Here is a 23,344-nt window from a genome sequence, read left to right as displayed (position 1 = left end):
CCTTGATATTGTCCCAACAATAGGTCTTTGAGGTTCTGTTTTTGTTTGTTTGTTTTGTTTAAGTAATTTTTGTCTCTGATGTTCAGATTTAGTGATCTTCATTGATCTGTTTTTAAGTTTGGTGACTCTTTCTGTCATCTCCAATCTATTAGCCCTTACCATTAAATTTTTTATTTCAGTTATTGTCGTTTTCAGCTCTAGAGTTTCCACTTTGACCTTTAAAAAATATATATATATATTTATTTATTTATGGCTACGTTGGGTCTTAGTTGCAGCACGCAGGATCTTTCATTGTGGCAGGTGGGATCTTTCGTTGTGGTGTGCGGATTCTCTAGTTGTGGCGCACGGGTTCCAGAGCGCATGGGTTCAGCAGTTACGGCGTGTGGGCTTAGTTGCCCCACGGCACGTGGGACCGTAGTTCCCTGACCAGGGATCCAACCTGCATCCCCTGGATTGGAAGGTGGATTCTTAGCCACTAGACCACCAGGGGAGTCCCCATTTTGACCTTTTTTTTATAGTTTATATATCTCTATGATGTAGAGATTCCCTATATGTTCTTTATGCTTGTATTTTCTTCTCATCCTTGAATATATTTATAAAAGCTCCTTGAAAGTGATTGTCTGGTGGTTGCAACACTTGGATCATCTTGGTGTTGATTTCCGTTGATGGATTTTTTCTTTATTATGGGCCACTTTTTCCTCTTAATACATAGTTATTTTTAATTGAATACTGGACATTAAAAATGATACACTACAGAGATCTGGATTCTGTTTTGTTTCTCTAAAGTGGTTTTTTACATAGCAGGCAGTAGTCTTGTCTGATCTCCAGCTCCCAGCTGTCTCCTTTGTGGAGAGCAGCAGCTGACGCCTCTGCTCAGTTTGTTTAGTTTCTGGCTGCTGCTTTTCTGCCGTGTCGCTGGGGTCTCCCCATATATGTGTAGTTTAGCAGCAGCCAAAGATCTCAGCAAAATATAGACACAGACTTTGGACCTTTTTTGCAAATTTCTCCTGTTGCAGTTCCTCTTTTAAGGACAGCCTCTGCTCCAGTTTCTGCCTTTTGGTTGCTCTCCAGTACCCTTAAATGATTGTTTTTTTCAAGATTCTGTAATTGTTACCTGTAAGAGCGTAAGTCTGACCAAGCTACAGTGTTATTACCAGAAGTCTTGATTCTTTCTTATAGTTTCCATTTCTTTGGTGAGATTTCCTATCTGTTCATTTGTTATGACTCTATTTGCCTTTTAGTTCTTGAACATATTTATAATAGCTCTTTAAAATCCACTAATTCTAACATCTGGATCTTCTGTGGATTTGTTTCTAGTGATTGAGATTTTTCTTGAATGTAAGTCACGTTTTCCCATTTGTTCTCACGTCTGTGACTAATGTATCTTCTCAATGAAACACTGCAGAAACTCTGAATTCTGTGTTTTTCCTCTGAAGAGTGTTAACATTGTTCTAGCAAACAGTTCAGATTCTGTTTCCTTTGCAGTTCTCAGCAGCTGAAACCACACAGATCCTTCTGCCTGCAAGCTATTGCTTTGCTCTGTGAAACTCACCATCTCCCCTGTGCCCACGTGGTGCTGAGATCAGCCAAGGATAAGAGTAGGATGTAATCAGAGGTGGGGGCTCTCCCTTCTTTAGCGTCCTTCCTCTATCCTTCCCTCCCTCCCAGGATTTCTACCCTCACTTTCCAGCCTCCCTGGCCACCTCCATCTCTGTCCTCTGACTTCTCAAGCCAGTAAAACGGTAGCTTTGACTTGGAAGTCCAGCTACCCCGCATGGCTGTACAGAATGAAGGACGCCCCAGGCAGAAAGGCAGCAGCAAGCAGTGCATGTTGTACCCAGTGTGGTTTCCCCTCTCAAGCGTCTGCTTCCATTTAGTCCCCACCAGTGCTTGGTTAGTCTTCAGTGATCGCCCGTGAGCCGTCTTTTATGCTTTGTCCAGCTGTTACTGTATGTCCCACCTCACTACTCTTTGGTTTTGGTAACATGACTTAACCTCTCTGAGCGTTAGTTTCCTTATCTGGAAAAATGAAGATAAAAGATACTCATGTCGTAGGGTTTGAGGAACCATGGAAGAGGTAACGCACATCAATTGTTCATTCACGTGTCGGGCACATGGCAGGCACCTGGCAAATGGTAACTCTTCAGCTTTAGACAAACCATATCTGAGTAAAACTTGAAAACTATTGGCCTTCTATTGATACAACTTGACAAAATGCAAAAGAAGGTGTTCTCTGTTTTGACCTCCTGGGTATTTTGGCAATATTTTTGATATTCGCTTTCGGAATCCAGTTAGTGATACGTGGGACATTTATGCTTTGGTATTCCAAGTGACCCAAGTTTTCTTGTTATTTGTAGATAAATCTGCAAGTTGGCGTCAGTGCTGAGCAAGAGCATGGTTGAACGCCGGCCGCTCCCTCGATTCTGTGAGCTGTGTGGCGATGGGAAGCTCGTTCAAGTTCGGAAGGTGGGAACGTGCAGTTTCAAAACTTGAAAAATTCAAAAAGTTAAACAAGATTCAAAATTGATTCCTTTAAAGTGCCTGGACTTCCTCAGTAGACACAGTCTGGATGAAAAACGTGGCCAGTGTGAACTGTGTAAGGAAAACGGTGAACACTGTTGCCAGTTGTCCCTGCCATCCGGGCATCTGTGGAGACGTAGGGTTAGACTCCGTGAGGGTAACCCTCTTGGGCACAGAGGAAGAGACATTGCTGGCTTGTGCTTCAGTGCTGGCGCCCAGGCGTGCAAGTTCTTTCATCACTGGGGCTGACTGGCTCCAGGACCCTCGCATGTTTGCTGTACCTTCCAACTGCACCCCCTGCACTGCCCTCCCCGTTTATCGCTCGTCACTCGGTTGTCATATTCTTCCTTCTGAAGACCATTGCCAGCCCCCTCCCCGAGCAGCCTCACCATCCACCTTGCTGTGCAGCTGCCCATCTTCCCTGTGGTCTCCCCTCGTGACGCAGAGGCAAGGAGCTGGGTCTCATTTACCATGCAGAGGACATTAAGGGTGTCTTTGCTCTCGTGCTAACCAGAAGCATTATGTATCGAGAGGAGGAGGAGCCACAGCGTCCTAGCGTGTGGTGCTCTATTGTAAGTCTTCTGTCTCCGGTGCAGTGGAGGCACCGGGCTCCGTGAGTGCTTGTTAGCTGCCCGACCAGAGGACTCGTTGCTCTCAAGGCTCCTGCTTGTCAGTTTACACAATTTGTTAAGACAAAAAGAAATCGGAGAATAATGAGTATGCCTTTTGCCTTTCTAAGGTTCGTGCCACAAATTTTGGTGATATTTGTCGTGCTATCGGACAAGAAGCCACTGAGAAATTTTTGGTGCGTGACGTTTTGCCAGCTGTACTTGCTGATGCCCTTCTTAGGGCGCTTGTGAAATCAGTGGTGAAGTTTTGTATTTATGAGTCTGTTACTTTGGAATGGCAGCTCAGTTTTGCATCCATCAGTTTCAGGTTTCTTGGCTCCTGAAGCTTACATTTCTTATAAGCCTCAGGCAGCTGGTGTGTGGGATGCTGCAGGGGCAGCCCCGCCCTCTTCCCCGGGGACTTCTGCTGTGGCTTCCTCACTGCTCACTTTACCGCCCCCCCCCCCCCCCCCGCCCCGGCTCTTCTCACTGTCTAAGCCGCCCTCTGTCCCTTCTCGACTGCTCTTTCTAGAACACTGCTCCACCACCTCGCTCCTGGGTTTCAGATCCTGTGGGATTTTTTTCTTGGTTTACAGATTAAAATCCAGACCCTTGTTGACCCCTCAGTTCCCTTCACAAGTACCTTTCCTGCCTCACCTCCACTCGCCTGCCTCGGGTCCGAACGCCGCCCTGACCTTCGGTCGTGCATCTGAACCGCAGGGAGGGTGAAAGGGCGCACGGCCGGGGTCTGTATTTTTGCTGAAGTCCCTGGTGATTCTCAGCACAACAGTCCGGAGAACCACGTCACCAGGCAGCCGGGGGGGCTCTTCAGGGCCTTGCAGCTAACTCTCTGCTCTCGTGCACCTCCCTGCCCCTGCTCATTACTGCCCGTCTCCTTCCAGAGGCTTCCCTGCCTGGCGGGGGGACCCTACTCACACTTCACACCCAGCTTGCATGTGCGTTTGCCTCTGTCAGGTTCCTTCCCTGTCTGGACTCATCTACCCGCTGGGTCTCCCTTTTCAGCATTCCATGACGTTCTGTTCAGAGTGCTTGCGTGTCCCCCACCACGCCTCATTGCAACGTTGCTGACGGGGACTTCACTGCATCACGTTCACCTTTGCTTCTCCACTGCCCACCCAGGACCAGGCCCCCAGAGGACTGTGCTGAGTAAGCACTTGCCGCTTTTACACGACAGCGCGTGCTACCTGTATGGCTGGAATACAGCTAGCTTACCCGAAGCGCCGCACATTTACGGTCACACCGGGGAGGACCGATGTGAACTTGTAAATGGACTCACAACCGTGTACATCCAGCGTGATGACAGTCCGTTGCATTCCACCGCACACAGTTTGTGTTCCGCGGACGGGAACTATTGGCGGTACTGTGAGGTTTTAACAGCATGCCTTCTTTCACTAAAGTACCCCAGCCGAAGACCGTGGGACCTGGGTGGGGCCGCTAGTTGGGGAATCCACAATTTCAAAGTCATTCACAGTTCTCTACAGTTCACAGGCGCATATCAGTCATTCAGCCTTTGGGGAGGTTTTCTGTATTATCTTGTTGAATTTAACGCAGTCATTTACTAGGATTAAGAGGTAAAGGAAGTTATTTCTGTTTGTTTCAGACGATTCCTTTTGGACTCATAGCTAGTTCCCTTTTGTGTCATTAACTTAAGGCTCTGCCTTAACTACATCATCGAAACAGGTCTGCCCTTCCTTCGGGTGACATGGTTTTGTTTGCTTTGGTAGCTCCCGAAGTTTTTTGAGCTCTGCTCAGACACTGCGTGGGGGATGAGGAGAGCCTGTGCGGAGTGCTTCGTGGCCGTGTCCCACAGCACGTGCCCCGAGGGCCGCGGGGCCAGGCTCTCGGCGCCCTTTATCACGCTGATCAGCGACCCCTGTCGGTGGGTGAGTGCGGCCACTCGCAGGCCTCGGTGTGGCTTTGGACTGGGCACTGTTACTGTCTTTTCGGTAACGGCTTTGGCGTATTTAGACTTTGTGAGGATTATTAGGGCACCTGAAGTCTCAGAAGCCTGGTGTGTAGTAGGAAAGTGGCACACACCTCAGCGTTCATAGCAAACGAACATCACAGGAACGAGGAAGGAGAAGGAGGAAGCTATAACTGGATCGTTGCCTTTTCTGTTGTGATCATAAACATGCCCGCAATGATGAATAAGGTCTGTCCAGATGCTGTACGAAGTCTGGAATTATTTGATGTGGAATTAATATTCGGGAAGCATACAAAGTACGTGATGGCACTCAATTTTTCCTGATTTTCTGTTGGAAAATAGTTTACTTGGAACTTAGGGACAGCCTTAGAAAGCAGTACATCTGCTTACACATAACGTGGCGGACAGTGGATTCGCTGGTGATCGGCCATCTGTTCAGCCTGGGATCAGACCTGGCCGACACCGCACCCACCGCGCCCTTCTTCTCTGGTTTCGGGTGCGCCAGGCTGCCTTCCAGTCCCTGGGCCCCGTCATCTTCACCTTTGCCAGCCCCTCCAGGGCTGGCCTTTATATTCGAGAGGATGGCACCCTGAGCATCCGACCACCGGCTCCGGATTTGGACTCGGGTTTCACCTCCGGGTCACTGGGTGCAGGCAGCCATGGGAACATGTCCTCAGGCTGGTTAAGTTTCGGCTGGAGTAATTATCAGGATCCCGGCTTCACCTCAAGCATCCACCTAAAATTCTAGCAATTACCTTGTCTGGAGCTTTAGTAACAGTGACCTTCTGGGCACAGTGGAATATTAGAGCTTTAATTATGTAAAGAAGCAAAAAGTAATTGCAATAATGATTTTGAAACATGACTAGTGGGTTATAAATAATGAAGCTACTGTGTCTCCTAAATTTAGATAAAATATTCACTCAGAGTCGTGATTAAATAACCAATAAGGAAAATTTTCTCTTACTTTTTGATTAATGAAGTTCTTTGGATAATTCACACGGGGAAAATGTGAAGTCTCCCCAATAGAATTTTGTGCCGTAGGATTTATCGTGCACATGAAGGTGACATTCCTGGCTCACCGTTAGTAGGCCCACACTGTTCTTCTAGTAAGTTCTAGTGATCGATCTCGGGTTTTTTCCTGTTTCCTCGGAAGACTATGGGTACGTACTAAGCAGGCCATGCGAGGTAGTTTACAATCATCTCTCCATTGCGAATATTCCTCCTCAGCCGTGTGAGAGGAGGTGATTCACATCTCGGATGGCACGGATGCTTCGTAAGATGGGTGCATCCTTCTCTCCATCTTTCTCCACCAAAGTGCATTGAGTTCTTGCTGAAGGTCAGACCTCTGTGCCACATCTTCCTCATCAGGACTTTCCAAGTGGTTCACCAATAGCCAGTTCTTAGCAGCTGTAGCGCCTTTTATTTTCTAATGCCTGCCCCTGGTGGAGGTACTGATGAGCAGTAAGTGTGTGAAGTCTCGCCATGGAAGGGGTGCCCGCCGAAGCCAGGGCCGGTGCACCACTTGAATGTCATGGAGGGATTGGGTGAACCTTCCTGTGGCATTTTCAGTGCTTTAATACTCCCAGTGGGGCAGAGGGTACCGATTGGACCTCTTATCCTCTGTGAGGTTATTAACTTCTGGCACCAGAAGACACGGGAGGGTGGGTAGCCAGGTAGAGAGGAGGACCGGCTTTGCAAGGATGGGGGTCTGATGTTTCCCCATTTTACTTCCAGTCTATTGCACGGTGCTAAAAATTTGCTTCCCTCAATTTAAACTAGTTCAACAAAGCCGGGCCAGACAGAGCCAGCTCTACCCATGGAAGGCACATCCATGGACACCAGCAATTTTCCGTGCGTCAGTAGCTCCTCCGACGGCCTGACGGAGAACCCAGCGGAAGACTCTGTCTTGGCTGGAGCCGAGGTGACGAGGCTTTCCCCCGAGGCCACGAAGCTCCCCAGTATTAACGACCTCCCCGTCAACAGCCATCCTGGACCAGACGCCTGGGCCCACCCGGGGAGTCCTGAGGACGTTTTCAATAATTTCCTTTATTGGCGAACTCCTCTCCCTGATATAAGCAAGGACTTAGAGCTGCTCCTGAGCGAGGCTGGCCCGCGGGAGGAAGGTGGCGGCACACCCGAGGCCGTGCATAGAAGCTGTGTGGCTAGGAGCGAGATTCAGAGAGTCCTGGATGGTTTGCAGGAGCATATGATGAACGATCCAGGTGTGCAAGGTAGCTGTTGTCCACGGTAATGAAAGAGAAAACGGGATCTTTCTGGATTGTGTGTCAGCCGGGCCCGTGTGGCTGTCCACGTGTGCGTACTTCCCTCGATCGACCCTGCGCACCCACCACGGGGGCGCCTGGCCCGGTCTCCGCACAGCCCTCACGCCGGGGATCCTGCTGTTGCAGGTCTCTGCGAGAGTTTTGCCTCCTTGCTTTTCAGCCGTGTGACCCGGTTCTCAGATAAAAGCGGCTAGTTCTCGGGCGTGTCTGGAGCAGTGGAAGTTTTATTAGCTCCTTGGACACGGTTCTGTCTCTCACCGTGTGACAAAGCCCTTTCTGGTTACGAACAGCCAAGAAGGGTGCTCCTTTTGGAGCCTGTTAACTCACCTAAACCTTAAGGTCTTTCCCTTTGTACAGCCAGGAGGAGCACAACTTCTTCTCTGGGGTATTTTTCATTTTGCGACCAGTGTTCCCACAGAGCGTCTGATCTGGGAGCCAGGCCTTGCAGTCCAGATCCATCACCATGCCTCTTCTTTCTCTAAACGGGGCTGTATTTGTATTCTTCCTTGAGTTGGGGAAATTGGAAAAAAACAACACTTGCTGCCGTTGCCGGGCAAAGATTGGTGAAGCTTTCGGGAAAGGAAATGTGAAAATCCAGTCAGCCCTGTGATTATTCTTTGTCTTTAAATTTATAAAGGAAATTAAGTCAGTGTTTGCTGAAGGAATGAGCACATGTAACATATCGCTTCTAATTGTTATAGACAAAGGTCTGTTTTTGGAAAACACATTTCTAAAGCTGCCTTCTTCAGTGCTCGGACCCGGGCTGGGTGCTGGGGCAGTAACGCCTGACACGTGAAGCCCATAGGGTCTGGCTGAGGGAATTATGGAAACAACCACCCGGCATAGGGAGTGGCACGGGCTGGGGCAGGGGTGGGCGCACAGGGCAGGAAGCCGGTCCCGCCTGCGGGCGGAGGAAGCCCTTGGAGGGGCGATTTTGGGAGAAGACCTTGCAGAGCAGCTGACATTTGACGTGGGCTTTAGGCTTTAGGCGACGGCCAGGACTCCATCATCTCGAGAAGTCGAGGGTTGAGTTTCAGAGGTTTCTTCCAGTTTCCTGAAATCGTTGTTCGTAAAATCTTGTGTGCATATGCAGACTTAACTTCTTTGTAAGGAAGGACCCGCAGCTTTCATCAGCACTCAGAGGGAGCTGGGACCCCAGAAGATTGAGGAATAAACTACCCGTTGGGTATTTGTGAACTGGCCATGGCTGAAAATGTCACTCAGACCCCTGGAAAGGGCCTCGGGTGCGCTAAGGAGGTGGCACCTTGCCCTGGGCCCAGTGGGGAGCCTTGTAAGCTCTAAACATTTTAAGGACTCTTGTTGAATTGAACTAGTAGAAAACAGGATGCAGGCAGTACTCTGTGTGTGTGTGTGTGTGTGTGTGTGTGTGTGTGTGTGTGTGTGTGTTTGGAGGCTGGAGACATGGAAACATCAGTTTGTTTTTACAGAAAGGCATGTGAACTATGTCATCTTCACCGTTAGGAGAGTCTCGAATAGCCGTGCCATGGACGGAAGGAACGAGTAGCGCTCGGGGCTGGGTGAACGCGGTCTTTACGCGTCGGTGTGGACGGGGATGGATTGATCCCAGCACGCGCGTGCGTGTATATGCGTGTGGCAGAGCAACGGCCGCCCTGGTTTATCAATGGGGGATGGGACCTCCCCCCCCATGTTGCTGGGCCTCCCAGTCAGCAGCGTTCAGGAGCATCGCGTTGTCTTTCTGTGGAAGGTGATGGGATTGGACTCTGATTTTCCTCACTGAGGCTTTTCGAGTTCAGGTCGGACGCTCTGTGTGTGGCTGGCATTTAGTTGGAATAAAGGTAATGGCCGTAAACATCAGCACCTCGGTGAGAGCTCGCGCCGGGCGCCCGACGTCCGGAAGGGGAGGGCTTGTGCGGTGCGTCCACGTCCAGCCTGTCTTGTTGTGAGTCAATCCCTGCAAACCAAATAAAGTTATTCAGATTCCTGGAACTTCTCTTCCTGCAGCTCCAGTTCAGGTGTTGTCAGCTGCACTGGTTGCCGCACAGCTAGACTCTGCGAATGAGCCCGAGCGCCCGCCGACGGAGGGCTCAAGGAGGCGTCCAGTTCAGATCCCAGCCCAGCCTCTGGCAGTCAGCTGGCCCCGGCGGCTTCACCCCGCAGAATGAGCTCGCCGTGGCCAGGACATTACAAAGCACAGTGAGTCTTTGCCCTCTCCCTCAGCCAGCGAGGATGTGACAGAAATAACGCAGCTGCGTTTTCTTTTATTAATATATCCTGGCAGAATTGATAAATGGCACATTTAATTTTATTCTTAAGGTCATGTTTTGGATAACTAGACAACGAATCAATCAGGTGATTGATAACCCCGATTCTCCTCCACAAAACAAACGTGGGGGGGCTTCCCTGGTGGCGCAGTGGTTGAGAGTCCGCCTGCCGATGCAGGGGACGCGGGTTCGTGCCCCGGTCCGGGAAGATCCCACATGCCGCGGAGCGGCTGGGCCCGTGAGCCATGGCCGCTGAGCCTGCGCGTCCGGAGCCTGTGCTCCGCAACGGGAGAGGCCACAGCAGTGAGAGGCCCGCGTACCGCAAAAAAAAAAAAAAAAAAAAACAAACGTGGGGAGACCAAAAGCACCTTCCCTCTTCTCCAAAGACAACCTGGTTCTTTGGGGGGGATTAACCGTCTAAATGCTCTATGTCACTGCTAAACCGACGCGTATATCTTTCAGTAGCAAGGGGAGGTGAATTCACGCAACTCCTAGAATGTAAAGTTGACAGTGACCTTTGAGACTGTGCGTTACCTCCAGCCCGTCCCGTGGCCTCCTTTAACCCGTGCTCGCTCAGGAGTGGTGCTGGATGCCGTTTCTTGGAGGGGAGATTTTTTTTTTTTTTTTTTTTCCGGTACACGGGCCTCTCACTGTTGTGACCTCTCCCGTTGCGGAGCACAGGCTCCGGACGTGCAGGCTCAGCGGCCATGGCTCACGGGCCCAGCTGCTCCGCGGCATGTGGGATCTTCCCAGACCGGGGCACGAACCCGTGTCCCCTGCATCGGCAGGCGGACTCTCAACCACTGCGCCACCAGGGAAGCCCTTGGAGGGGCGATTTTGAGGAGACAAGTAGCTCACTACTGTTTCTCCTCTAGTCTGGAACCAGCCCCCGTGAGGCTGGGACTCCATGTTTGGGGCGAAAAGGAAGCCTGGCACTTATTTCTCACCTTGAGTTTCTCTAGCTTTCCAGCTCGCTCGTGGTAGGAGGCTCTGATGCCTTCCTAATTCCTACTAAACTCGCACATGGACCCCTTTGAGTTGGGGTCCTTCACAGGTAGTGGTGAGACTAGCGAATTAAAATTAGCAAGGGGTCTGTGATCATAAAGTCGTGATGTGTGGGCACCCTCTCATTTTCATGTGCCACGATGGAGAATCTCTTTAAACTTGTGGTCTCCAGGGTCAGAGTACCAATTGTTTCTCCATTCACACGGTTTATATTTTGATGTCCGTGATTAAACTAACTTATCACCTCCTTTTACCCCCTTGGTCTACTCCAGTGAAGCTAAACTAACGACGAATTAAAAAAGCCTGAATATAAAATGTTCAGGGGTTATTAAGGTTGCCTTTGATTAGTAGGGAATGAGATGATATCCTGTTCTGCTGATTTGCTTCAAAAAATAGGCAAGAAAGCTCACGTTGTTACCTTTGTTACCTGGAGTATAAAAACCACCTGTGTTGAGTGGAAAGGTGTGGTCACGTTTACCTTGGTGGGAGATGTGATGGTATTTGGGCTTCTTTGTCATATACAGAAGTGAAAAAGGAAAAGAGAACAGATTCCTCCAAGTTGGCTGTCTTGAGTGAAGGATCTTAAAGGGGCCTGTATAATTGGGCTTTTGGTTTATGGCGACGGATGTCAGGGCTCTTGAATTTGACTCTTAGGTTCCTAAGGGATCAGGCAGGATGCCTCTAGTTGCAAAAGAAGGAAGAAGAAACAGAAAAACTCAGAGCTTAAGCCATGAGGACAGAAGAGGAGGTGAGGCCGGGAGGCTGCTCGCCCTCGGCCTTCGCGTTGACCTTGGTCCAGCTCCCACTCCGCCATCTTCATGCACCAACTGGGTCCCGAGATGCCCAGGGGAAGGAGGGGCCTGTTTCTTCCCACTTGTCTCTTTTGACTGCCAGGTAGTTTTCTGGGGAAATGACCTCCCAATTCCCTCTGGGGTTGCCTTGACTTGGGGTGGTTTACTTAAACCTTAAGTAAACCTTGGCTCCTGGAATAAGTGCTGTATGTAACTACGGCACTGAAGACTTTGGAATAAAATTAATTCCTAGAAGGAGAATAACGATTTATTATTTATTAATCTATATGAATTTATGAACTTGGAAAAATTGGGCTCCTAGGTTATCATACGAAAATATTTCTGTTTTATCCTGTCCTCTGTTAAAATAAGCGGTACATTTCAGTGCAAACCTTGGGAGTTGAAGGTTCTGGTAGCGTGCCTCAGAGCAAGCGAAGCATCTATCGGTGTATTAATCGGCTTCCCGGGTCATATATCGAGCTGATTTGTCAGAATCCATTAAGCTGGTAGACAGTATGACATTTCAAGTGCAAGTAGGAAAATCCGTGTTATGGTTGAAGGAGAAGGTCAGGTCCATCTCAGTTAATGTTAATCAATGACCAGAGACCAATATGTCACCGCTGGATGGTCCAGCTCATTTTAATTGTTAACCTAATGTAAAGGTTCATCAGCAAACATTAGAGGTATTTGTACATGTGAAAATTGAGAACAGTTTTCTAAATACCCTTTCATCAGCCACATCTTTTCACTCAGATTAAATGGGTCCCCCCAACCCCCCGCCTCTCCATCCTCTGTCTGGAGTCCAGAGCACTGTACTCTCTCATCCCTGAGAAATGCTGGAGGTGCTCTTCACCATTTCTTGCAGACCTCGCCCTGCCTTCCGGAGTGGCCTCTGCTTTAAACATGCGACCGTTACCTAAGGGCATCAGCTAACCACACTGGGGACCCTGGGACCTAAAGAAGGGTAAATACAGACTCGAGTTGTTGGTACTCACCAACAAGAGCCTGTCTTTTGTAAGGGCCTCAAGCAGTCTTGAAATTAAAATGCACTTGAAATGACTGACCTATGTGGTATCATATACAACTGTGCAAATGTATTTTTTCACATCTGGAGGGACACCATTGACTTCAGGGGAGCTCTGGTCTTGGTCTGCAGAAGTCACTTTTGGCCTTGAAAGAGGATTCTTTGAAGGGGGAGTGGTAGGACAGCTTCCTCCTTTGGACCACGTTGGTAATGTGCCCGATCAACTCTGCAGGGTCCAGGTGAACCTGGCAGTGGAACCAGTGACCACTTGGAGACTGACCAGAGGCATGGCTGCAGCCCACTTGAAGAGGATAAATCTAAACCACAGGTTCGTTCCTTGAAAAGAAAAGCAACTCAAAACTGCATTTTCTGGAAGTTACGTTTAAGAGCGGCTGTTGGAACCAAACGTTTGTCTTGCATCAGGATTAATGACATATCTTAGTTCATAATCTGTGTTGCTGATATTTCCTCTCTAACTTAAAAAAAGTAAATTCTCAAGTGTTGTTTAAAGTCTTCTGAACACTCTCGAAGGTATTTTAATAAAGCAGATCAAAGATGAGAAAAGAATTTGGCATGTATACGTTAATATTTAGTGTCTGTTTATACAAGCCATTTAGCTCCTTTTTTCGTCTGAAAAGTTTTCGACAGCTTCCTTTGTTGAACTGTGTTTGGTTTTGTTCTGTCTTGTGGATTAGCTTCTAGTGCTATGGCAGTTCTCTTAAAGGTTTTTAATTACTGTATCCCCTCGTCCTTGCAGAGAAAAAGGTAAGTGGGTGATGTCTTATGAAGGCAGTATCCCATCAGTTGGAAAAAGGTAGTAGTGAGCAGAGTGTAGTGGCTCTGGCCATAGGTGCTGGGGGCAGTTAATAAGAAAAGAGGAGCTAGTTTGCATTCTCCAGAGCTGCGGGTACCAGACCAGCCAAACGTTGATATTCTAGACTGTGCCCTGTGATATCCAGTGTTGGACCAATTTAGAAAAGATGAGCGTGGCCACTGCTTTAACTTAAGACCAAGCTGACTCACTACATGCTGAACAAGAAGTTCGTGCAATCCAGAGCCCCGAGCTTTGGGAAGGCCTCTTGTTCCTCTTACACCCCCGCTTTGCTGTTTTCACCTCCAGGCTCCAATGTCCTCGTCTTTCATGAGTGTTCTCCTTCTCTACTGCAAGCATGATGGTTCCCTTTCTCTCCTGTTTCCCAGGATATAATACCTCAGCCCCTGCTAGATCAGTATGTGTCCATGATTGACCCAGCTCGAGCCCAGACCGTCGATACCGACATCGCCAAACACTGTGCCTACAGCCTCCCGGGGGTGGCGCTGACACTGGGCAGGCAGAATTGACACTGCCTGAAAGATACGTACGAGACGCTGGCTTCCGACGTGCAGGTAAAAGGAGCCTTTTCAGGGGCAGGCACAGAATAGGATGGGTCGTCTAATTAGGGAGAACGGGAAGCTGCGGCAGGGCTGCTCACTGACCTGTATTTTATGTGGCCGCCATTGGCTTGTTTACTGGTCTCTGATCAAATGAAGCTTTAAGTGGTCAACCCCTGGCAGTATCAGTTTGGCTCCACAAATGCCACTTACGCTCTTGATAACACTGAATTATGCTTGCCTTTTGTGGTCCGTATGTCTCTGCGCACCCCCAGTGGAAGGTCCGTCAGACCTTAGCCTTCTCCATCCACGAGCTGGCTGTGATCCTTGGGGATCAGTTCACGGCTGCCAACCTGCTGCCCATCTTCAATGGATTTTTAAAGGACCTGGATGAAGTACGCATAGGAGTTCTGAAACACCTGTATGACTTTCTAAAGGTAGGAAGAAGGATTAAAACAAAAAACAGATCTCCCCTCTTCAATACAATTTTTATATATTTATTTGGCTGTGTCGGGTCATAGTTGCAGCACACGGGATCTTTCTTTGCGGCGTGTGGGCTCTTTGTTGCAGTGCCCGGCTTCTCTAGTTGTGGCACGTGGGCTCCAGAGTGCGCGGGCTCAGTAGTTGCGGGTGAGGGCTTAGTTGCCCTGCGCGTGTGGGATCTTAGTTCCCCGACCAGGGATCGAATCCGCATCCCCTGCGCTTGAAGGTGGATTCTTAACCACTGGACCACCAGGGAAGTCCCAATACAATTTTTTAAAACCCTGGATATGTAAAGTATCAGTGGAAAAAAAACCAGAAACAGCTGTCTGGGTTTCTTCAGTTGAAGCATGTCATCCAAAATCTTAAAGTGGGCATTCTTTCAGTGACGGGTAAATATTTTTATCTTTCCTCCTAATCTTCCCGTCCCTTAGAGTTCTAATTGTATGGAGGATGGTAGACAGATGGCCCAGCACACTCTGAGAAAGAAGGAACCGGGCTCCCGGGTGGCGTGTGACTTGCCCGGGGTCACCTAAGGGAAGAGCCAGCTGAAACCCAATCTCAATTCTGCACCAAGGGCTCTTTCTTGCAAGATGTTGCTGCTTCCCTTCTTGCCTTCCCCCCGCCCGCCCCCGCCCCAGAGGAACGATGAGCGTAAAACTAAGAGTTTAAAAATGACCTAGAGAAACTAATTACTCGCGTCCACATGACCAGGAGCTGCCCTTGACGGAGTCTGGCGCGTGCCGCATCGCCGGAGATTTTCCTGTCTGGTGCAGGAGCACACGAGCAGTGCCACCTCCCTGGGAAGCAGCCGGGGCATTATCTTCCAAGCACACACATGCTTGGTTTTTTTTCAGGCAGGAAATTGTGAAAGAAGGATGAGTAGGGGGCGTGTAGAAACACACAAGCACATACACGAACCAGGGGAGAAAGATTGGAAGCAGTCAGGGATGCGTTGGACGTCTGTTAACAGCAAAGCTAATTCACAGCCACACTGGGTAATGGAGTACAAGGCGTCAGGGAAATGCATGGTTCTGGCCGGTGACAAATGTATAATCTGAAGTATAATAAAACAGTCTATTTGGGGACATTTTGAAGGATTATATATTTTTATTTATATATACATTCTTAAAAAATAGTTGCTTCATGAAGACAAGAGGAGAGAATGTCTTTATCAGCTTCAAGAATTTGTAGTGACCGATAACAGCAGGAATTGGAGGTTTCGATATGGACTGACAGAGTAAGTAAAGCCTGTTTGGGGTTATGAGAAGGCAAGCTAGATGGAATAATTCTTAATTTCCCTACCTTATAATTGATTTCTAAAGTAGCAGTAGGAGTGTTCTTTTGGATAAAGAGATTATGTTTTTATTAAGGGATAAAATGAATTCCAAAGCTCTAAGTTACAAATACCACAGTCTCTGGGGAGACATTCATTTTCAGAGGCAGGCAGGGCGAGAGTCACTTTGGAATTAGAGTGTTGTGCTGTTCTGTAAGCCAATTTATTTGAACCAAATGAAAGATGAATCACCCGCTCTTCAATACTTTCCTATTTATCGGAGCAGTTTTTGCCAGAGCTTTCTTGAACATTCTGAGTGTAGTCCTCTTTGTAAGGGCACAGCGCAGTTTATACACTTCAGCCACTAAGGAAAATTATGTTACAGTGAGAGATATGAAAAGGTCTAACCCAGATGAAGCGATTATTTAATAAAAACGTCCCCCAAGGTGGCTCAGATCTGTACATCATTTTGTGTGTGAAGGAGTTATTTAATTCCCCATTTTGTGCCAGCAGGAGGAATGTTCAAGGTTTTAGTGATTCTAAAAGAGTGAAAGTGTCACTTTAAATAATTCTCCGTCCCGAGGTGTATAATGTGCTTTCCGCAGTATTGAGTGGATTTGTTTGTGGTGTTGTTGTTTGGGTTTTAGTTTTCACCTTGTCGAGATTTATTTCAGTATCTCTAGTTTTCATTTTTCTTGCCCTCAACTGGAAATCTCTCAAATAATTGTCTTCCCTGTAGAAATCCATCAGGCTTTTGCGGCTCTTCAGGATATGATTTGGCCTATGCCAGGGGCAAACTGAAAGATTTTCTCTTTGCTGTGATCCTTAATCATTATGCTTAATTTGAGAGATTGAGGTTTCAGTCATTATGCCATGTTCCCGGCGTGTGTTCTCAGAGAACCGAGGAAAAACAGGCCCACGTTTTTTTCCATGAAGGCATCGCGCCCTCTAGCGGCTGAGTGCAGGAACTCGGCGAGGTCCGTCTCGGGCCGGGCTGACCTGCTTCCCGGGGATGGGGATGGGGATGGGGATGGGGATGGGGATGGGGATGGGGTCGGGGCCGGGGATGGGGATGGGGATGGGGTCGGGGCCGGGGATGGGGATGGAACCGGGCACTGGGGACCCCGGGACGGGGTTGGGGCCGGAGGCCGGGGATGGATTCGGGCCTGGGGACCGGCTGACCAGCTTCCCGGGACCCGGGACCAGCGACGGGGACGGTGTGGAGCCGGAGCCGGTGCCGGCTGCGATGACCTGCTTGCCGGGGCCGGGCCGGGCCGGGCCGGGCCGGCTCGGCTCGGCTCGCTTCGCCCGACGGCGTTGTCTCCGAGCGCGGGCTATCTAACTAACATCTCTGCCATGGTTATTGAAGCCAAAGCCACTGATACGAATTCTGTGCTTCCATGCCCACGATATTGGTATCACTTTTCTGAAAACAGTGCTTTTTGATATGAACGTATTCACCGGCACCCCTGGCTTTTGGTTCTAGCTTCCTTCCAATCTCATTTTCATTTCCTTTCTTTTGCCAGTGTGGAAATAATGCCATTTATTTTCATACCCTTCTCCCCTTCGCCGTTTAGAAAACAGTGAAAGCTTTGGTAGTAGGTTTTTCCCACCAGCCGTCTTATGAATTTTTCCCTGGGAGTAAAGAGCTCGTGCTCCCGTTCTCTCCAGGTGGAACTTGTTGGATTGAACAAGGCTCGTGAACAGTGCGTGAGCCGGCCAGCAAAAGCAGAAAATTTAATTTGCAGCGTCAGGAACACAGTGGAGACAGTGAAATCTCATGTGTTTTCCCTTGATCTGGCGATCTTTGGGAACTTCGGCGTCCTGGCTATTTTTATGTTATCTGATTTTTAAAGTTTTATGTGCTTTCGAACTGATAACCTAAAGTTGAAATATTGAATCCCTATTCATAAATTTCTCAGCCTCTGTTTTACAAAGTTTAATTTATTTCCTTTCTGTTTGATTTGTGTGTGAGAGAGAGATGAAGAATTAAGATTTTTTCCCCCCAATTTTCTTTGCGTGGCCATTTTCACTCAGCTTTCTGCTTCCGTTGATCTCCCAGCCTGGCTATTTTTATCTATAAAATGAAACGAGAATAAAGAGAGGTTGATAATGTGTTTTTCACCCCCCAAACAATTTCTTTCTTTCTTTTTTTTTTTTTAAATTTCAGACAGCTGATAGTGATTTTGGAACTCTATCATCCCAATGCTGTTTATGATTATGTTGTGCATATTGCCTTAAAGTTTTGTGCAGATAAAGTTTCTGAAGTTCGGTGGATCTCCTTCAAGCTAGTAAGGAATCATGACCTTTTCTGTTTGTGATTTTTAGAAAAAGGAATATTTATGTTTCTTCCATTTTAATAACTTCTTTATTTTTTCTGCGCTTAATTTGTCCATTTACCCATGAAAGCAGCTTTTAAGTTTTGAAATTAGGAACTGTATTATAGTTTTATCAGTATGTAAGATAGCTCTTTTGTTAAGCAGTATACTTGAGTGATGAAAATTGTGGATAAATCACCTTATGTATGAAACTCTTTAAACAATGGCTGAGTGTTTCTTTTCAACACAGATGGGGTTGACTCTCCAGCACGGTTTTGTAGAAAAGTAGTTAGTGAGCAAAAACTCCAGCAAAGAAAAGCCGAACCTGTTTTATGTGGGCTCGTACCAGCTGAATGCTGAGGAAAAAACTGCTCATTTGAAAATATTTACTAAGGTACTCTGATGGTGCTAAAATTTTATAAAAATGACATGTTCTGAAAGGTAATGATTTAGTTGTTATGCAAGGGGACATTTTCTAAACTTTGGAATCTTAAGAATAATGTATTTTTCTAATGCCAGTCCCTTTTTACATTTCATTTGATGCAGGGTTTTATGGGTGTGAGTGTGTGTGTGTGTGTGTATCACCATATATTTAAACATCTTTTTTCCTCTGTGTTCTAATGATCACTGTGACAAAAATGACTTTCTTGCGTGCTTATAAATTCGTTTTAAAGGTGGGAGGGTGCATCAAAATGTCTAGTTTCCGTGTAGAGTCGTATTCATAATCCAAGTAGATGGCAGCATTCTAAATTCGCTCTTCTAATATTTTTCACAGGTTGTAGCAATTCTGCAGAAGTTCTATTCCAACAGTGAAAGTGCGTTGGGGTTAAATTTCATCAATGAACTCATCCTAAGGTTCCGGCACTGTTCTAAGTGGGTCGGAAGGCAAGCGTTTGCTTTCATTTGTCAGGTTAGCAGGGCCTGGGGGGAGCATCTACCCTGCACATATGTTTGCCATGTGATATCAACACACAGCACCAGGCAAAGAATCTCAGCCCCGGAGGACTAGCCAGGAACCTGGGGAGCAGCGGACCGAACCCCCTTATCTCACAGGAGATTGTGACAAGCCAGTTTGGAAAAGGGACTTGCCCAGGGTTACCCAGCCCTTCTGTGCAGTCATCCTGTGCATAGTGACTGAGCACCTACTGTGTGCCAGGCCTGCTCTACGTGCTGGGGACGGAAGAGGAACAACCCCCTGCTCTCCGGCACTTTCCATCCAGGGAGGTGGGGGCCAGGCCCAGACCGTGCTCCCGTCATGTCCAGCGCAGGGCTCCTCATCACTGCGCCCGCCGCCGTAGGGAAGGAGGAAGGTGGGGTGAGGGGCACAGCAGTGGGGCAGCTCGGGGACCTTTCGTCTCTTTCAGGTGAAGGTCAACCCCTCAGGCCGCCCTCTCTACTTCGCATCTTGGAAGTGAGGGCATGATTTGTGTTTGGCTGGGGAGGACGGCTGTCATTTTGGATCGCCTCCGGGTGCCGGGCATCTCGTCCTACACCTGCTCCTAACAGTAAGGTCTGCCAGGTGTTGAGCTCAGTGCACCCATGTACTTTTAGACCAGTTGTTCTAGCTGAAGGAGTTGGAGCCCAGAGAGGTTAGGTAACTTGCTCAGGGTCACCCAGGAAGTGTAAAGCCATGATTTTCTTTCTGCTGAACTGTTGTTTTAACAGTTTTGACTTCTCCTCATGCACACGGTCTATCATATACAAAGGTAGAGGGAACGGTAGAATGAACCTGCACGTACTTGTCACCCGGCTTTGTCAGTAATACAGTAAATGTGTGATCGGGCTCTAGCTGACCCCTGGCCCCGCAGCAGCCCCCTTTCCCTCCCCCGGAACCACCCGGCCTCCCTACTGAGGAACTCACCAGGGCCCCCTGTAGGCCCGCAGGGGTATCACAGGGGTACTTTGGCCATCTACTTGCAGAAGGGCAGTAGGGGGCAGGGTCAGTGCCAAAGTCACAAAGCACAGGCCTGATACCACAGACTTTCATGAAGAAGTCAGTGCTGCCCACTATTTTGTAGAGAAAGGGTAAATGAGATATTTTTGCTTTTATTTTTAAATTCTTTTTCTGAGATTTAGACGATCCGCGATGAAACGGAAGGAACAGGCACCAACTAATTTTGTTCAAGAAAAGTCAGTTTTTTGGTGTGCCTTCATTAAAGCTTTAGAAAACCTACAGTAACACAAACAAAAGGAGAGTGTCCTCAGCCAGGAGAACCTCCCGGTGGGCACGTGGGTCACTGTTCAAATGCAGGGAGGCGTCGCAACCTGGAGATGGGGGGCCCACTTTGTTACTTTGAAGCCTGGGTCTACTGCTTCCCTGCTGGGTGGCCTTGGGCGAAGCACCCTCTCTGCACGGCCTTTCCGTGTTCTGTAAGGTGGAGCTCCCGGGGTACGGGCCTGCCTCCCGGTGTGGCCCTGAGGCTTCAGTGAGCTGACGCATCCGAGTAACCGAGCACGGTGCCGGGAACCCGGAGAGCACTTACTACGTACCAGCTGCTGTGGTTGCCCGGTAGTGGGAAGAGCTGCAGGATTTAGAATCCACATTCCTTCCTTGGAATCTCCACCTGCTGCTGCCCGTGGGTCTTGAGCCTTTGGGTGTCACCACAACATTGGACTCACCTGTAAAACTAGGCTCAGTCTGATTTCCATGACCGGCTATGAGAATGAAATGGGAGAATCCACGTACGACTCTTTGTAAGTAGAGCAGCAGTAAATGCTAGTTGTTCACAGAGGGCCGGGCACTGAATTGGGGTCTGGGATTTGGCTGTCATGTGATAGGCGTGGTCCCTGTCCTCAAAGCCTGAGCTCTGGTGAGTAACAGGCGTGAAGGTTCCCAACCCTTGTTGGCGGGCGCTACGCTAGCCTTTGCAAAAATGATCTGCCATCCCCATTGCTACTCCATGGTACAGGTGAGGAAACCGAGGCCCGGAAAGGTGAAGCCACTTACTCATGGCCACGAAGCTAGAAGTGACCAGGTTAGGTTTTGAACCTGGACCTGTCTGACTCCAAAGCCTTTGACTTCCCCACCAAATATTACACCACTTGTACCCCAGTGCTTGGTAATGAATTATAAAAGTGTTAACTGTGTTTCTAACCAAATTCGGTGGTTGAGATTTTAAAATTCAGACACACACACACACACACACACACACACACACACACACACACACACACTCCTCAGACCAAAAGATCCTGAAATTACTTCTTTGGAATTACAGAAGTGGATGTTTCTAGAAAAACCGTGCTCATCACTGTTGAAAAAGGTCTGTTTTCCGGCTCTGGCTTTCTGTTCATCACAGGCAGTGGTGAGCGAGGAGTGTATCCCTGTGGACCAGTTTGTTGAACACTTACTCCCCAGCCTTGTAAGCCTTGCATCAGATCCTGTGCCAAACGTAAGGGTTTTGCTAGCCAAAGCTGTAAAACAGACACTGTTGGAAAAGGGTACGCGGACCATTTTTCTGAGCTTACAGATTTTTAAACTTCATCAGGCAGCAGCCAACTCTTTAGGGAGTTGTGGCAAATTGTGTGGTAGCGTACTTCAGATCTATTATATAAATTTATGTGTTAATTTTTATGCATAAGTTATGTTATTTATAAAATGACTAAGAATTAAGATAGCTCAGTTTTATATTTAATAAACATGCTGAAATGCAAAATATTACATAGTCTTCTAGAAATGAGGGAAACTTTTATAAACTTTAAGTTATGACAGAGACAGATTATGAAAGGTAGTCAATTTAAGCATTAACTATGGTCAGTTTTTAATCGTATTAATTTTGTGGTCAGTCAGAAAAAGTTTATACCCCAACCTAGTCAGTTATTTTAAACCTGAACAGGACTTAATATAAGACTGTGTCCCTCGTATAGTTCACGTCTACACCACATATTCGGGAGAACATCTCATCTCCTGCCCTGCGTAGCCCTTTGTTGCCACTTCCCTCCCATCCTCCACCCCATCTGTCCAGCAACCTGCTCCCCACTGCCTGTGTTCTGTGTTGCCAATTCTTTTGTACTGGAGGGAGGAAAAGATAATATTAAGAGTTTTAGTTATAGCTGAAAAAATATGCATGCCTATTCTTAGAAGTTTGTCTTTAAAATTTAGGAAATACTCTTTGATTCAAGCAATTTTATCATTTTAAAGGACTTACTCTATGAAAAATGGTTTATTGTCCTGAGATGTGGTTTAAAAAAAAAAAAACCAAACCAGAGTATGTTTTTGAACACAGTTCACGGCACATGTGATTCAATTTCATGTCTTTTTCTCTTTAGTGTATTTTAGAAATGCCGGTAACCCTCATCTTGAAGTCGTTGAAGAGACTGTCTTAGCTTTGCAGTCTGACCGGAACCAAGATGTTTCCTTTTTTGCCACCCTAGAACCAAAGCGGCGGAATAGTACAGACACCACCATGCTAGAAAACCAGAATTAACCAGTCTGTGGTCACTCACAATCTGGTCATTTCATGTGTGGCATATGCTGCTCACCATACCTTGAAGGGGAACTGATTGTATCATACCTGCCCAGGGAGGACAGATTTCTGAAACTCTGATGTTGTGTGCGCAAATGACCCCTTTCCCATCTGCACTCACGGGAACTACTGCTGGGATGGGCAGGAGTCCCAGGTGGCCCGGCCTGTGCTGCGCTCCTGTGCCCCTGCCTGCCTGATGAGGAAATCTGTTAAAAGGCTGTAGAACCAGGTGGCTCACTGAGGGGGGGGGGGGCTCCATGGCATCAGACTGCCTGTGGGCGGTTTGTTTTCTCTATTACAGACTATATTATTTAACCCCCAGCCAACCCCTCCCCCCCAAAAATAAAGTACGTTATTAGAAGCTTTTAAGTCTTTGATAGACTTGTATATTTGGCTTCCCTCATGCTTTCCTATAAAATATAGTTTATGGTATTATTTTTAACTGAAATACTGTACATATGTAAATAACTCTTGACAGGAAGAAAATATATTAATGTAAGATTAGCTTCCTATCAGTGAACAGAACAAATACATCATTTAAATTTATGCTCCACTTTGAGCTTTGCACTTTGGGCTGCAAATATAGCCCAATTTGTTTACTTTTGAAAAATGTGATAGTTAAAGAAATCTACTAAAGACTGATTTATGGCAGTCTTTCTAATATTGTACTTTTGTTGTAAACTGTACTCGGAACTTTTCCTCAAGCACTCCCTCCCTCCTCTTCTTGCAGGAACTGTTTCCGTAAAGATAGGTACTGGCCTTTGATAGAGGCATAAAGCAGAAAGATTTTCATTCTTATATGGATATATTATCATTTGTTTAAGAACTTGGAGGTGGGGGGAAATTGATCACTGAGGTGCATGGATATTGACTTTATATCTGATGCTTTAGAATCTTAACAAAAAATAGGAAATCATAGTTCTGATCACTCTATATAGTTGGCCACAAATACCAGTGATTTGGGAGGTTAAATTATGATACTCTTCAAATCTAAGTACACAGGACTTAGATTTCG

The 23,344-nt window shown here is 47.5% G+C and overlaps 1 protein-coding gene across 1 annotated transcript in view; it reads left to right on the top strand.

The window, feature by feature from the left end:
* The window catches only part of LOC309973076 (serine/threonine-protein phosphatase 4 regulatory subunit 1-like), a gene marked incomplete at both ends in the record, with an annotated part of 65,941 nt that extends 43,651 nt beyond the window's left edge, over positions 1–22,290 (top strand). The window contains 18 exon segments of the mRNA XM_082857034.1: positions 2,358–2,360; positions 2,362–2,466; positions 3,260–3,325; positions 4,874–5,041; positions 5,579–5,754; positions 6,853–7,304; positions 9,339–9,419; positions 9,422–9,484; positions 9,487–9,530; positions 12,651–12,746; positions 13,619–13,756; positions 13,760–13,804; positions 14,065–14,226; positions 15,409–15,509; positions 17,716–17,836; positions 18,639–18,773; positions 21,163–21,304; positions 22,133–22,290. Coding sequence (XP_082713160.1) covers positions 2,358–2,360; positions 2,362–2,466; positions 3,260–3,325; positions 4,874–5,041; positions 5,579–5,754; positions 6,853–7,304; positions 9,339–9,419; positions 9,422–9,484; positions 9,487–9,530; positions 12,651–12,746; positions 13,619–13,756; positions 13,760–13,804; positions 14,065–14,226; positions 15,409–15,509; positions 17,716–17,836; positions 18,639–18,773; positions 21,163–21,304; positions 22,133–22,290 — 2,256 coding nt within the window.
* Positions 22,291–23,344: the final 1,054 nt, after the last annotated feature.

The sequence above is a fragment of the Leucopleurus acutus genome (assembly GCF_964270905.1).
Source record: "Leucopleurus acutus genome assembly, chromosome: 16".
In the NCBI taxonomy this organism is placed as follows: domain Eukaryota; kingdom Metazoa; phylum Chordata; class Mammalia; order Artiodactyla; family Delphinidae; genus Leucopleurus; species Leucopleurus acutus.
This window is presented reverse-complemented; position numbering and strand designations above follow the sequence as displayed.